The following is a 16351-nucleotide window of genomic DNA, read 5'->3' on the forward strand; positions in this document are numbered from 1 at the left end:
GTGAGGTCTTTAGGCCTGCAAACTACAGAGTCACTCATGTAGGCCTCAGGCATTCTGTAGTCGAGTAACATGACTCAGCCAGTGATTCATGATGAAGGATAAAGAAGCCTATGACTTCCTCTCACATCTTTATACATGGCTATCATGTCTCCTCTCAGCCTTCTCTTCTTCAGGCTAAACATGCCCAGCTCTTTAAGCCGCTCCTCATAGGGCCTGTTCTCCAGACCCTTGATCATTTTAGTCACTCTCCTCTGGACACATTCCAGCTCGTCAACATCTCCCTTAAATTGTGGTGCCCAGAATTTGAGTATCATCAACATTGTAAGAAAATATCACAAAAAAGAACTGATTCAAACATTTGCACAATTTCTCCAACTTTTGTCAAAGGCTTGTTTCTAAAATGTGTACTGTTTGGATACGTAGTAAAAAGCAACAAACCAGTGTCACATATTTTCCTGATACACCCAGATACAGTGCTGCTAAGGGTTTGCTTCCAAACCCATCTTCCCTGCTCATTAATGATTCATTCCCAAGGATCTCAAAATAATACATACAGTGGCCATCTCTCAGGCCGCCATAGTGGTTGGATACAGCAATGAGGTCATATTTGTATAGCGAGGGGTCATTGTCTTTCTGCGGCTTGATGATGAAATCGGAAAAATCGAGGTCCCTGCAAGATAAGATATTACAATGCAGCAGATTATCTAGATGTTTTATTATTAGCAGCAGTAAATAAAGGTGAGAAATTTAATTTAATGTTGTGGCTTGAGTGCTGGATTAGGGCTCTGAGAAACAAGGGTTCAAATCCCTGCTTGGCCATGGAAACCCACTGGGTGACCTTGAGCAAGTGACACTCTCTCAGCCTCAGAGGAAAACAAATGTAACCCCCCTTTGAACAAATCTTGCCCAGAATACCCTGTGGTAGGTTCATCTTAGGATCTCTATAAAAAACTTAAAGGCAGCAATAACAACAGCAAAGAGTGCCTAAGCAATATTCTCAATGCCTCTGTAGGAGAAAACTTAGCTGTTGGCAATAGAGGTTATCACTCTCACTATCTTTACTCCTATCTGTAACATTTAATACTTGGGCATTTCTCAAAGAGAAAGAGTACCACATTTGAGATGTTTGGGATGAAATAAAGGTCTCGCACAAGATTTTGTGGATTCCAGTGCACTTCATCAGATGCATGTACAGAGTCCATAATTATTACTATTTTCTTTTTTGCTAGAAATCCTTTTCCTGGCCTCAAAAGTGCTGCAGGCCAAGCCACCACCAGTTGCTCAAAGGTTGGGCCCCTTCTGATCCCTTGACTCACTGAATGGGGAATTCCACAAGGGTGTCGAGCTTTTCCCTGGAGAATTTGGTGTAGGAGAAGCGTTTGAGGTGAATAATCAGGATCTCTGGCAGCGACCATAAGTCCAGCTTCTTGGTAGCCAGCTGGTGCTTCTTGCAAGTAGGGCAATACCTGGTTGAGAGGAATTAGGAGTGAACACAGCACTAACCATCCTCCATGAACACTAGCAGTCAAGCAACTTTAGATCAGAAGAGGGGCTTCTGTGCCAGATGCCTGGGAGCAGGAGCATGTGGCAGAGAAGAAAGGAGATGAAAATATACAAGGGCTGCTCTGGACAGAGCAAAGACAGAGGGGAGCAGAAGACATTTCCATCTTGTCTTCTGCCTATATCATCAGTTGGGAGGCCCCTCCCCCCTGTGGCACCAATGGCTGCTCTGGCCAGAGCAAAGACAGAGGAGAGCAGAAGACATTTCCATCTTGTCTTTACTAATAATATAATATAGTATATTGTATATACATATAATATTTATAATATTATAATGTAATACAATATAATACTAGTAATAACAATGCAATACTATAATTATATATTTACATTATATGTAATATTACTAATAATATTACAATATAATGGTATAGTGCAATATAGTAATATATAATACTGATATTGTACTATGCTAATGCTATAATATATTGTATGAAAATATATATTGTAAGCTGCTCTGAGTCCCCTTCGGGGTGAGAAGGGCAGCATATAAATGCAAATAAATAAATAAATAATATTTATTTATTTCAAGTATTATTTATTTATGTATTTATTTCAAACATTTGTATCCCATGCTTCTCAATCCCTGAGGGAGGGACTCGGGGCGGCTTACAATCGGCAATATGATGCCAACACATACACCTTAACAATATAAACACAAATTCACATTAATTAAAACATTAAATTACAAAATAATGTTCTAAATTTAAAACATTTAGAACATTATTAATAACAATAACAATATAATTGTATCCAAGTTCAGTTGAGAGAACCAATCCTAAGCCTGTGCATTATCAATTCTAATATAACATTGAAACTGCTGTTAAGCGTGCTGCCCAAATGCCTGGTCCCACAACCATGTTTTGAGTTTTTTCCTGAAGGAAAGGAGGGATGGAGCCGATCTGATTTCCCTAGGGAGTGTGTTCCACAGATGGTGGGCCACCATCGAGAAGGCCCTGTCTTTCGCCCCCGCCAGTCACGTTTGCAAAGAGGGCGGGACCAAGAGCAGGGCCTCCCCGGATGATCTTAAACTCTGAGGTGGATTGTAGAAGGAGACAAGTAATAGATCTCGTTAGATGGAACAGAATATAGTAGTCAACTCCATCTGGCATTGTCATCATCCTTTATGTACCAGGCCATGTTTGACTTCCCACAGTGATTTCCTGAGTTCTGACTAGTTGAGCTTTATTTCCATGGATTACCATTAAGAGAAGTTCCCCTGGGGCGGGGGGAAGTTGAAGCCTTCTATTGCAGATATATTGAATCACATATATCTTTATTCCTATTGAAAACTTTTGTATATTTCAGTTCTTCTAAGGCACATGAAGGTTTTTCTTGAAAAGAAAAATGTGCGCAATACACTCATTCAGGAAATGATTATGTAATTCAAGATAGAAGGGTTCAAGAATCATGGGAAGGCCTACTCCTGTGAGGTTGGCATCTGAATTACTAGTTAACCCTGAGTTTGTTTGCAGCCCTTACACTACTCTCCCAACTTCTGTGCCTTAGATTTAAACGATATCAACCACCACCCCCTTCATTCCTAAGAATCAGAAGACACTTGTTGTGTACAGCCCTTATGCACTAAGGCAGGCCTCTTCAACCTGCGGTCCTCCAGCTGTTTGGGCCCCCAACTCCAGGAATTCCTGACCATTGAACAAACTGGCTACTGCTTCTGGGAACTGGAGACCCAAACAGCTGGAGAGCCGCAGGTTGAAGAGACCTGCACTAAGGCATGTTGTGGATGTATGAACGCATCCTGGAAGACAAGAAGTTGCCACTCTGACCATAGAATCGTAGAATAATGAAGTTGGAAGAGACCAACTTGGTGGGCCATCTAGTCCAAACCTGCCATACAGGAAAAGCACAAAGTACCCCCAACAGATGGCCATCCAGCCTGTTTAAAACAGTGGTTATCAACCTATGGGTCCCCAGGTGTTTTGGCCTACAGCTCCCAGAAATCCCAGCCAATTTTCCGGGTGTTAGGATTTCTGGGAGTTGAAGGCCAAAATAGTTGGGGACCCACAGGTTGAGAACAACTTGTTTAAAAGCTTCCAAGGAAGGAGCTTCCACCACACTCCAAGGCAGAGAGTTCCACATTTGAACAGCTCTCACAGTCAGGAAGTTCTTCCTAATGTTCAGGTGGAATCTCCTTTCCTGTAATTTGAACCCATTGCTCCAAATCCTAGTTTCCAGGGCAGCAGAAAACAAGCCTTTCCCCTCCTCCCTGTGATATCTTTTCACATATGTATATGCGGCCATCATGTCTCCTCTCATCCTTCTCTTCCACAGGCTAAACATACCCAGTTCTTTAAGGTGCTCCTCAGAGGGCCTGGTCTCAACTTTTAATCATTTTAGTTGCCCTCCTCTGGACGCCTTCTAGCTTCTCAATATCTCTTTTGAACTGTGGTGCTCAGAATTGGACACAGTACTCCAAGTGAGGTCTAACCAAAGCAGAATACAAAGGCACCATGACTTCCTTCAATCTAGACCAGGGGTCCTCAAACTTTTAAAACAGAGGGCCAGGTCAGTCCCTCAAACTGTTGGAGGGCCAGATTATAATTTGAAAAAAAACATGAATGAATTCCAATGCACACTTCACATATCTTAACTGTGGTGCAAAAACACTTTAAAATACAGTAATTAAAATGAGGAACAATTTTAACAAACTTAATAGTATTTCAATGGGAAGTGTGGGCCTACTTTTGGCTGATGAGATTGTTGTTGTTGTTGTGTGCTTTCAAGTCGTTTCAGACTTAGGTTGACCCTGAGCGAGGGCTGTGTAAATGACCTTGGAGGGCCGTATCCAGCCCCCAGGCCTTAGTTTGACGCCCCTGATCTAGACACTATACTCCTTTTGATGCAGCCTCAAATCCCATTGGCTTTTTAAGCTGCTGCATCACACTGTTGGCACATGTTCTACTTGTTGTCCCCAAAGACTCCATCTTTTTCAAATGGACTGTTGTCAAGCCAAGCATCAACCATTCTATATTTTTGCATTTCATTTTTTTCTGTCTAAGTGTAATATCTTACATTTGTCCTTGTTGAAATTCATTCATCTCCCTCCATGTGTGCATTGCACAGATCTATCCCACTTAGCAGAGTTTAATTTGGTTTCAAGCTAACTAGGCTATGACCAGTGGGTCTCCGACATAGTATTATATGAGAAATGAATGTGGCAATTTTGGCAACAATCTGTTTCAGACATCATAGGCTTGAAGGACACAGAAGGAAATGCAAACAAGCTCAGTTGCTACCAAAATATGGGTTTTGAATGGAGCCTACCAAGTGTGCATAGTTGCTATCATTTCTTTCAGCTCAGACTTTCAGTTCCTGTGTAAATGGCACATCCCACAGAGGCTAAAGCACTCACCAGGGGTTCTCCTCCTCCAGAGTCTCCACAGTGGTGAACAGCTCAATGCACTCCTGCAGCTTAACGGGGTTCTTCTTTAGCATGTATCCCATGCAATCATGCTTGACATAACCCTGAGGAAGAGATGCAGCAGAGTTGGAAGGGCTGCTCCGGGGCAGTAGAGAGGGGTCAGGAGCCTGATAGGCCTTTCAAACTCACCTCAGCCTCAGCTTCGTTGTAGTAGCGCTTCTTCATGTCAGAATCCCAATCCATAGCAAGGTAGGGTTGGGCTGAGCAAAGAAGAAAGTAGCATTTAGCGAGATAGAAATGTCAAGCTTCAGGAAGTGTCATAGTTCAGAAAAATGAGCAGACACAGTTGTCCACAAGATGGGAGCACAAGATGCCAAGGGGTTCAAGGAGGAGGAAGGACATGTATAAAGGAAGAAAAAAACCAAACAAATATACAGTCTGCCCTCCGTATCCACGGATTCTATTTCCAGGCATTCTACCAATCACAGCTAGAAGCTGATTTTTAAATCAAACTTGATTTGGCCATAGAATTATAAATTATGGCTGAAATCACTGGGTCGCTGTGAGTTTTCCAGGCTGTATGGCCATGTTACAGAAGCATTATCTCCTGACGTTTTGCCCACATCTGTGGCAGGCATCCTCAGAAGTTGGCAGGTCTGTTGGAAACTAAGCAAGGGTGGTTTATATATCTGTAGAAGGTCCAGGGTGGCAGAAAGAACTCTTGTCTTTTGGAGGCAAGTGTGAATTTGCACTTAATCACCTTGATTAGCACTACAAAGTCCTGCAGCTTCAAGGCCTAGGTGATTCCTGCCTGGGGGAATCCTTTGTTGGGAGGTGTTAGCTGGTCTGAAAACAGGAATTTCCTTGTTTTCAGAGTGTTTTTCTTTATTTACTGTCCTAATTTTAAAGTTTTTAAACACTGAGAGCCAGGAAACAGCCAAGCCTTGAAGCTGCAAGGCTTTGCAATGCTAATCAAGGTGATGAAGTGCAACATTCACACTTGCCTCCAACAGACAAGAGTTCTTTATCCTGTCCTGGACCTTCCAGATATATAATCCTCACTTGCTTCGTTTCCAATATACCCCACAACCTCTGAGGATGCCTGTCATAGATGTGGGCGAAACATCAGGAGAGAATGCTTCTAGAAAACTCACAGCAACCCAATGTCTTAGCTTCTAATCCAGTGGGCATTTAATTCAAGGTGATGATGGGTTGTTATTTTTTCAAGTTAAGAAATTTGAGGAAAGGTGCTTGGACCACACTGGCAGACCGGATTTCTTGTGGCTACTTTCAGGACTAGTTCGGGATGGGGCTCCACTAGCTGCATCTCGGCAGAGGCCTTGTAAAACCTGGGATGGGGTCTCTCTACAACAGGCATAGTCAAACTTTGTCCCTCCAGATGTTTTGGACTTTACCTCCCAGAAATCCCAGCCATCGTACTGGCTGTTAGGAATTGTGGGTGTTGAAGTCCATAACACCTGGAGGGCTAATGTTTGCCCGTGCCTGCTCTTTGTTGTTGTTGTTCATTCGTTCAGTCGTTTCTGACTCTTTGTGACTTCATGGACCAGCCCACGCCAGAGCTCCCTGTCGGCCATCACCACCCCCAGCACCTTCAAAGTCAATCCAGTCACTTCAAGGATGCCATCCATCCATCTTGCCCTTGGTCGGCCCCTCTTCCTTTTTCCTTCCATTTTCCCCAACATCATTGTCTTTTCTAAGCTTTCCTTTCTTCTCATGATGTGGCCAAAGTACTTCATCTTGGCCTCTATTATCCTTCCCTCCAATGAACAGTCAGGCTTTATTTCCTGAAGTATGGACTGGTTGGATCTTCTGACAGTCCAAGGCACTCTCAGAACTTTCCTCCAACACCACAGTTCAAAAGCATCGATCTTCCTTCGCTCAGCCTTCCTGTTCTAGATCATCCTTAATAATCACTATCATCTTTATTTGTATACCGCCCTATCTCCCCAAAGAGTCTCAGAGCTGTTTCTAACATGTAAGGCAAACATTCAATAGCCGAAAAGAGACTTCCGGTGGAGGCGTTATGGCGGCAGCAGCAGGTTTCCAAGGCTCCGTGAGCCAGAGGAAGACTTGAGCTTCCCCCCAATAGGGTTAGGGGCAAGGAACCCCACAAACCGACGGACGGAGGTCGGTTTGTTTGCCAAACCCTGTAGAATTTGCGGGGGCGGGTGGTACTGCCTCCCCTCAAGGGGGGTGGTCAGACCTGCCTGGCAATCGCAGGGCCGGCACCCTGGGGAGAAAGCACGGTTCGAAAGAACCGTAAACGCAACCTGCCTCCACAAAAAGCACCAAGGCATGAAACAAGAAGAAGAAGGAGAAAAGAAAGAAGAGGAAATAGAGCGGCGGAATACCGGACCCACTACACACCCACAACGGGACTGAGAACAACAAAAAGTGAACTAAAAGCGGACAATGGTATGGCATTGGATGGCAAGACAACATAAAGACAACATAAGGACAACATAAAGAAACGACCAAACGGCGGTTGGGAGGTCTTCTCCTGCTCTCCCTACTCTCTCACAAGCACTAGAGAGCCACAGAATTAGGGAAGAAGAGTACCGGGAATCGGGAAGAATTGCGGAAAATAGGAGAATGTGAGTAATTTCTTGCACCAGCGTCAGTGCACCATTTTCTGAACTATTATTGAATGAAGGACTTTTGAACTCTTGTTTAGTCCCCACCAAGTATATTGAACCTACCCTCGGCTTCCCCACCCCGTTCCAACTCCACCCTCCCTACCAACTTTACCGCCCCACGCCTTTCCCGAAGAGTATAGCCACTTACTGCGCCGATTTTCTCTCTCCTACTAACAAGAAGACCTGTCCCGCCGCGCCGCCCTAGCAGAAACACCTGCGTTCGGACGAGCCGACGCAGGGGGGACGCACAGCGCGTACAGCGCGCACGGGGGAGGAAGGCGCAGGCGCAGTCTCGCCGCACTCTGCTCCCACCCCCCAAAGCGCGCGAAAACGCGGAAATCGCGGCAAAACACCGCGAGAAGTGTGAGAAGAGCGGGGAACAAGAAGGAGGAGGTGGGAGGAGGGAGTGAAGGAGCGGAAGAGGCCCAAGCTGTATGTACAGGAAGAGTCCACACAGAAGAAGAAGCGGAATCCCGGCCTGGAAGGGAAGGTAGGAAGCCCAAGTCACTCGGGTCACCGCGGACGCGGCGAGGGGCGGGCAAGGAGGGCTGATAGGGGCGCATAGGAACACGAATATCGGCACAGCCACAAGGAAGGAACAAAAACGGCAGATGCCAGAAGCCCCATGGAAGTGTGGGAAGAACTGAGCTAAAGAAGAAGGGGGAGGATTGCAGTGATCAAAGGACAAAGAAGGGAAGAAGGAAGAGGAAATAGCAGAGAAGACAGGGAATAATACAGAGAAAACACCACTGGGAAATTCCCAAAAAAAAAAAAAAAATTTCCAACCCCCAACTTGGAAAAAAATAAAATAAAATAAAATAAGATTAAAATAAAATAAAATAAAATAAATCAAGATAAAATAAAACAAAAGGAAGCAAAGACCCAAGAAGACCAAGGAAGCACAGAGGGGGAAAAAAAAATACTTCAAGTAATACCATAAACAGGACCGCCGGGTGCTGAAATTACCTCACATTCCAAGAGTCAGCCATCCCAACAGTAGGGAAAGAGGGAGAAGAACGGAAAAAATCCTAACGGCAGCGAAACAAAGTAAAACAACAAACTCTATGACAAGCTTCACAACAAGCCCCATAACTGCAACCGCAACTACCTCCACAATGCAGGCTCCGGCTCTGATTCCCACGCCTGCCAGAAGGCTCTCCACACAAATTGAATCGATCCCGAAAGAAACAACCTTCAAAGACCTACTGCAAGAAATGATGAAGATGCAAGAAAAGATTGAAAAAAAAATAGAAGAAAGCCAGGAAAAAACACAGCAGAATATGGAAAAGCTATTCCAAAAAGAAATGGGAAAACTAAGACAAGAAATGAAGGAAGACATGGCCCAGATACGGAAAGAGGTCACTGGGGTACAGGACGACATAAAAACTCTAAGGAAAGAAAACCTAGGCTTAAAGAAAGGCCAAGACAAAACCGAAATTAAAATAAAGAAATTAGAAGAGGCAAAGGAAAAGCTAGAAAAACAACAAGAGTTATGGGCAAGTAAAGAGACTGACTTTCAACTCAGATTTAGAAATATAGAAGAGAAAGAGGGAGAAAATTTAAGAGAAATAATAACGGAAATCACGGCCCATACAATTAACAGCACGCCAGAGGAAATAAACAAGGAGATTGATATGATACAGAGAATTAATTCCAGCTACGCCAAAAGAAACAAGGTCCCTAGGGATATTGTAGTCAGCTTTTGCAGACGAAGTGTTCGCGATGAGATAATCAGGATGAAAGCAAAAGACCAGATCACATATAAGGGGAAAAAAGTCATAATACTTAAAGAATTCTCGACCACATCAATAAGCAAGAGGAAGAAATATTACTTCTTGACGGACGAACTCAAGAAGCACAAGATCAAATTTAGATGGGAACGTCTAGAGGGAATCCAAGCTACATACAAAGAAAGTAAATTTTGGATTACATCCGAGGAGAAAGCTAAGGAATTCTACAGGAGACTCCAAAAAGATCTGGATTTACCACCAAACATCGCAGGTGCAGCCGGACCAAATAAATCAAGTCTTGACCCGATAGGGACCAGATACAAAGATGAGGAATGGAAGAAGAAAGATAAGAAGAGGCCTAGACCAGAATCGTTGGATGAAGAGGAGGGAAAGAAGGACATGGGACCTTTAACCAGCGAGAAGCAAACTACTGATGACGAGTAAGCTTAAAATATACTCCAACAATGTCAACGGAATGAACACCCCAAATAAAAGAAGACTAATATTTAACCTACTTAAGAAAGGCAATTTTGACCTGATAGCCCTTCAGGAAACGCACATCACGGTGAAACATAGCACATACCTGACACAACCTCACCTGGGAAAGGAATTTCACTCACTAGCATCACAAAAAAAAAGAGGAGTAGTAATTTACGCCAAAAGCTCTTTAAGTGCAACTATGGCGTTTAAGGATGAAGACGGTAGGATGGTAGGAGTTAAAATCAGAAATAATGACCAAGAGATTCTGGTCTGCAACATTTATGCCCCCACGGGTCCCAAAACAAATTTTGTTAAGGAGCTCCGGAAAAAACTCTCCGAACACACACATGCGGACATTATGATACTAGGCGACTTCAACGGCGTAATAGACTGCAACATTGACAGAACAAGGAAAAACAGGAAAGACACCAAAGGAGGGAAATTACCAACCAACTTCCTGGATTTAAGAAAAGATCTATTCCTGCAAGACGCATGGAGAGCTAGGAACCCGGAGGGAAGGGACTACACCTTTTACTCGGACAGGCATTCATCATGGTCTAGAATAGACGCCTGCTGGGCCTCAAACACTTTAATGACCAAGTTAAAGAAAATTCAAATTCTGCCCAGAACACTGTCCGACCACTGCCCAATCCTGATTGAGATTCAAGGGACAAGACGGCAACGAAAATGGAAACTAAATGAATATCTACTAAGAAAAGAAGAAGATATAGAAGCATTTAGGAAAAACATCCAGGAATTCTTCGAACTTAACAAAAATGACGAAATACAACCAGAAGTGATTTGGGACGCCAGCAAGGCAGTGCTCAGGGGGCACTTCATACAGAAAGGCGCTATCAGGAATAGGAAAAGACAAGAAGAGATTACTACATTAACGGGGAAAATAAAGGCAAAAGAAGAGGAACTCAAAAGAAAACCAAGAAACAAGCAGATTAAGTTGGAGTTAAATCTCCTGAAGAAACAGCTAAATTCATCCCAGCTTGAAAAGCTCGCAAAAGACCTGAAATACATGAAAGTCAACCACTTTGTAAATGCAAACAAGCCGGGCAAATGGCTTGCCAGGAAACTGATGAGGAAAAAACAACAACAGTATGTCACCAAAATCTCAAGAAACGGGGAAACCTATCATACAGAAGAAGAGATACTAAACCAATTTAAGGAATTTTACGAGGAATTATATCGGAAAGATAATATCAGACCGGATGACATAGCAGAATACCTGACCAAGCACAAATTGGAAAAAATCAATGAAGAACAAAGAGAGCTCCTCAACACTTCAATAACAGAATCCGAAATCAGGAAAGCCATAAACGATTTACCAAACAACAAAGCACCAGGTCCTGACGGATTCACTGCAAATTACTTCAAGATATTCCTGAATGATCTGATCCCGCATTTAAAGGTAATATTCAACAACATCTTATTTGAGGCCAGAATGCCAGACTCCTGGCAGGAAGCAACTATTACACTCATCCAGAAAGATCCAACAGAGACGGAAAACATGAAAAACTACAGACCCATATCGCTGTTGAACACAGATTATAAGATTTTTACCAGCATAATGGCAAGTAGAGTGAAAAAACTTCTCAGCAACATCATCAATGAAGATCAAACGGGCTTCCTGCCATCAAGGCACATGCACGAAAATCTAAGAACGATTGTGGACATCATAGAATATTATACAAGCAATCCACAGAAAGAGTTAGGCTTGCTGTTTCTTGATGCCGAGAAAGCCTTTGATCGGGTCAGTTGGGAATTTATGTTACAATTAATCGGAGAAAAAGATATGGGCTATCAATTCATAAACGTGATAAAAACAATATACTCTAGACAAAGAGCAAAAGTCAGGGTCAATGGACAGGAAACAGAATACATCAATATTGAAAGGGGAACGAGGCAGGGGTGCCCACTCTCACCCCTGCTGTTCGTCCTGACATTGGAAATCCTGTTGGAAGATATAAGAACAGACAACGATCTGAAAGGAGTGAGAATTAGAAAGGACGAATTTAAAGTCAAAGCTTACGCGGATGACATTGTCTGTATTATGGAGAACCCCCTCGATGCGATCTCCAAATGGATTGACAAAATAGACAACTACGGGAAGGTCTCTGGACTAAAGATAAATAAATTAAAAACCAAATTCCTGACTAAGAATATGACCTCCACAAAAAAGGAAAAACTACAAAACGCATCACAATTTGAGATTGTCAGCAAGATAAAATATCTAGGAATCTACATTACATCCAACAACGCACAGCTAATGAAGAACAATTATGAGGCTACATGGAAAGACATTACTAAAAAGATAGAAAGCTGGAAGCAATTAAATCTGAGTTTATTGGGCAGAATAGCCATTATAAAGATGAGCTTACTCCCCAAAATGACCTTTCTGTTCAGAATGATTCCGATATTAAGAACAAACTATTGTTTCATACAATGGAGAAAAGATATACTAAGATTTGTATGGAATGGCAAAAAAGCTAGGATTAAATACAAATCCCTGACGGATGCAAAAGAAAGAGGAGGGCTAAACTTACCAAATTTACAACTGTATTACCAGGCCAGTGCGCTGACCTGGGTGAAGGAGTGGGCTACCATCTCGAAAACTAGGATGCTTAACCTAGAAGGCTTCGACTTGAGGCGAGGCTGGCATGCCTACTTATGGCATGGCAAAGCCAAAATTGAAAAAAGCTTTACCAACCACTTTGTTAGAGCAGCCCTCCTCAAAGTCTGGGATAAATACAAGAGAAATTTTTACAGTAAAACACCTTTATGGCTATCACCCATCGAAGCCAATCATAAAAGAGAGTTTCCAAGCAGCCAATGGCACACCTACAAAACCCTGATCGAAAAAAAGGACAATCAGTGGAGACTAAAATCTATGGAATCGCTTAGGAGGATCGACGAAAATCTGTCATGGTTTCATTACCACCAAGTGGCAAACGCATTCAAAGAGGATAAGAAAATGGACTTTGCGTCGACAGACAATTTCTGGGATTCAGTCATGGTGAAGGAAAAAAAACTTATAAAAATGATATACAGTAAGTTATTAGAATGGGATACTGAAAAGGACCTAGTTAAGGAATGCATGATCGCTTGGGCCAAAGATTTCGAACATACTATCCTTCTCCAAGAATGGGAAGTCATCTGGAGGAAAAAGATCAGATATGCCAGTTCGGCCGCTATAACAGAAAACTGGTACAAGATGGCTTATAGGTGGCACTTTACCCCGCAAAAAATAGCAAGGTTTCATAAAGGAATCAACAGTAACTGTTGGAAATGCGGATCCCAACTAGGTACATACCTGCACACTTGGTGGCAGTGTAAGAAAGTGAAGAGGTTTTGGGTTGAGATCCACAAACAGATCCAACTAATTATTCAAACAAAATTTGCTTTAAAACCGGAATATTATCTACTTCATTTACTAGATTTCGACCTCGACATAAATAAAGACAGAATCCTTTATCACCTTACAGCAGCAGCAAGAACTGTGCTGGCGAGAACATGGAAGCAAAAAGAGCTGCCCACGATAGAAGATTGGCTTCTAAAAGTCAGAGACCTAATGGAGATGGACTCCCTCGCCAATCTACTACATGATAGAATTAAAAAAAGAAGAACGGACTGGGAACCGATGAGGTCATACTTAAAAGAAAAGAAAAACATCATACAAGAATACGAACTATAGGGTAGTGGAAATAAAATTAAAAGGAAAGAAAAAAAAGAAACTACAAACTGAGGAACATCTTCCGCCAACTATTTTGGAAGTCAAGCTTTTTTTTTAAGCAGTCGCACCCCCTTTCCCCCTCCCCCATCCCAACCCCAATAGGGTCCCTACTCCCCGTCATTCCCAATCCCCAACTCCTGGTGACCCCCTTCCTTCACTCTCCCCCTTGCCTCTCCCTCCCCCCTCCAAGCCCCCATACCCGCTACCCCCCCATGTCCTACTGTATGTGTGTATTTAATGGAAAAAGTCAATAAAAATATATTTAAAAAAAAAAAAAATAGCCGAAAAGAAACCATACAATTACATCAAAATAACACACCTCACAATATAACACAACCTAATAAACTTAATAGACAAAATAACAACTAAAAACATCATAAACATACAAAAAATCTGCTAAAACACATTAAAGATAACAATATTAAAAACCCATCCTTCTTGACATGGCCAGACTCACTCCAACAAGTATAAATGGACCAGAAGGCAACCGCGCCACTCCAGAAAAAGGACTTACAATTAAAGGAAAGACTGCTGCCCTCATCTTGGCTAGCCATTCGATCGCTAGTACCGTTCGAATTGACGTGATGGAGGGTGAAGAGCAACTTCTGTCGCTTTTGCGGCAACCGACATTTGCGTTTAGCCTGGTTAGCTGTTGGAGGGCTGGGGCTGGAAGATGGTGTCTGGGGCGAGTGAGAATGTCGATGGGGAGAAGGTTTGGGGCTGGGTTTCCCCTCTACCCCAGCCCCTTCCTCCCTCACAGGTGTGTCCAGAGCATTTTCCTTGGCCTCCAAACTGGGCTCCTGGCTGTTGGAGCCTTCTGCTGCTGTTTCCTCCTCCTCTTCCTCCTCTTCTTCTTCTTCCTCCTCCTCTTCCTCCTCCTCCTCTTCTTCTTCTTCTTCATCCTCCCCTACACAATGAATGTGGGAAAAGAGGGCAGTCAAAAATGGCGTCCTGTTCTTAACACTACCTTCCCTAACTCTTTCTCCAACCATACTCACCTTCACTCAAGCCATTGGGCCTCTTACTGTAGAGATCTTCCTCCGCCACCTCCTCGTCTTCCTCACTCTGGTCCTCCTCTTCTTCAGAGTCTGGCTGTGTCACATACCGGCTGCAAGAGAAGAGTTGGGGAGGTTACTTCCAGGCCTTGTCCCGCAGAGGCAGGAGGAAGGTCAGCCAGAACAGTCTCCCAGCTGTGGCAGTAATACAAACAGAAGGGAGGAAAACCCAGAAACAGATGGTGGGTGAGATCCATGGGGAGAACTCTAATTAAGAAAAGCAGCAGTCATCCCATCGCATACTGCTAGGCGTCATAGTCAAAATCAGTTTCACACTGATAAAAATAATTCAATTTCTTTGCTTCACCTACATCAATCATTAGTTGGTTTCTTAAAAATTAACAACTAACTTCTGGCACCTCTTGGTAAAGTGTCGCTTCCTACTTGTGTTGAAGACTTTGCTTTCTTTTTTGATGATGGAAATACACACACACATACCTGTTTACAGAATACCCAATGCCTGGAAATCAGACATTTTTTCCCACAGGAAAAATTTGCCAAGTGAATCCAAAAGCATCGGTGCATGGATGAAGCAACTGATAGGTTAAGACCTGTTACATGGGTCAAGAGCCGCTGCAAGCTTTTAGAGCTCAGAATTACAACTGCCATGCTGCCACAGTACAAATATACAAACATTCAAATTAAGGTTTTGAAATGCTAGGTTTGGCAAGATTAAAATCCACTAGTTCAGCATACTTTGCAGGACTCCTCTGTAAGTAAAAGCATAAGAAACAGTAAACCCGTGTTTCCAAAATTCTGCTTTACTGCCAATTATGCTTTTACTCACAGAGTAGTTCTGCAAGATATGCTGGGACAGTGGCTTTTAATATGAAACAGCTGGAAGTGCTTTCCCAAACTCTGGTCTTCCAGGTATTTTGGACTTCACCTCTCAGAATCCTTTATCACTAGCCAATGCAGCTGAGACTTCTAGAAATTGAAGTCCAAAACACCCAGAAGACAAGAGATTTGGGAATCATTGCATTAAGCTATTGGGAGTCTTTGGGAGAGAGCAGGATGTCCCCCGCTTCTTTTGTGATGCAGAGACGTCCTATAAAACCATTCAGTTATACAGAATTTTTATGGCAGAGATAGGGAACCTATAGCATCCCCAAATGTTGTTGGGAGCCCTCACTCTCATCACAACCTTTACAACAGCTTGGATGACAGGAAAACGATATATCACACTAGTATGGCTCTGCATACCAGTTGATGGAGACTGGGGAAACACAAAGGGCAGCTAAACCCATTAGCTGCTTATAGGATTGTCCTCTTGGCAAATGGCTGATATAAAAGATTGAGGATAAACTCCCACCAATATGGCTTCTGGGAATTAAAACCCAAAATCAAAAAGCTGTAATAATGCTGGAACTTTCTTCTGGCTGAAAAACCTTTTGAAAGATCTCTGGCAGCCACCAAACTTAAAAGGAATGTTAAGCCCTTGGCTTACTTAAGGTATCTTTTAGGCAAGAATGTGCTGGATTCACACTCAGGCCTGTGTACTGAGGTAACACTGAAGAGATTATTTCTTTAAACTATACTCTGCCACCAATAGACTCTTGATTACTGTAGGGAACTGCTTTGAAACTTCTCCCACAGAGGCACACGTGAGGCAGATGTTATGAACAATAAAACAATAATGTTTATTTAAGAGAACTTGAACAAAATAGGCATTAAGCTTAGTTGGTCATAAAAGCGTGTGGTTTCTTTAAGCAGTTCAAATCTTAGTTGCAAGTTACACTCCTTTC

At 42.9% G+C, this 16351-nt stretch overlaps 1 protein-coding gene across 2 annotated transcripts in view; it reads right to left on the minus strand.

Moving 5' to 3' along the window:
* The window catches only part of USP11 (ubiquitin specific peptidase 11), a 44014-nt gene that overhangs the window by 3455 nt on the left and 24208 nt on the right, over window positions 1-16351 (minus strand). Inside the window, exons 14-19 of one of the 2 annotated variants that reach the window (XM_060762781.2) lie at window positions 14550-14659; window positions 14066-14458; window positions 5132-5202; window positions 4934-5046; window positions 1317-1466; window positions 555-670 (exon numbers count right to left, since the gene is read on the minus strand). In XM_060762781.2, coding sequence (XP_060618764.2) covers window positions 555-670; window positions 1317-1466; window positions 4934-5046; window positions 5132-5202; window positions 14066-14458; window positions 14550-14659 — 953 coding nt within the window. Of the gene's footprint in view, window positions 1-554; window positions 671-1316; window positions 1467-4933; window positions 5047-5131; window positions 5203-14065; window positions 14459-14540; window positions 14660-16351 lie in introns of both variants that reach the window. The other variant, XM_067464300.1, reaches the window with a different exon arrangement.

The sequence above is a fragment of the Anolis sagrei genome, chromosome 2, assembly GCF_037176765.1.
Source record: "Anolis sagrei isolate rAnoSag1 chromosome 2, rAnoSag1.mat, whole genome shotgun sequence".
Classification (NCBI taxonomy): Eukaryota; Metazoa; Chordata; class Lepidosauria; order Squamata; family Dactyloidae; genus Anolis; species Anolis sagrei.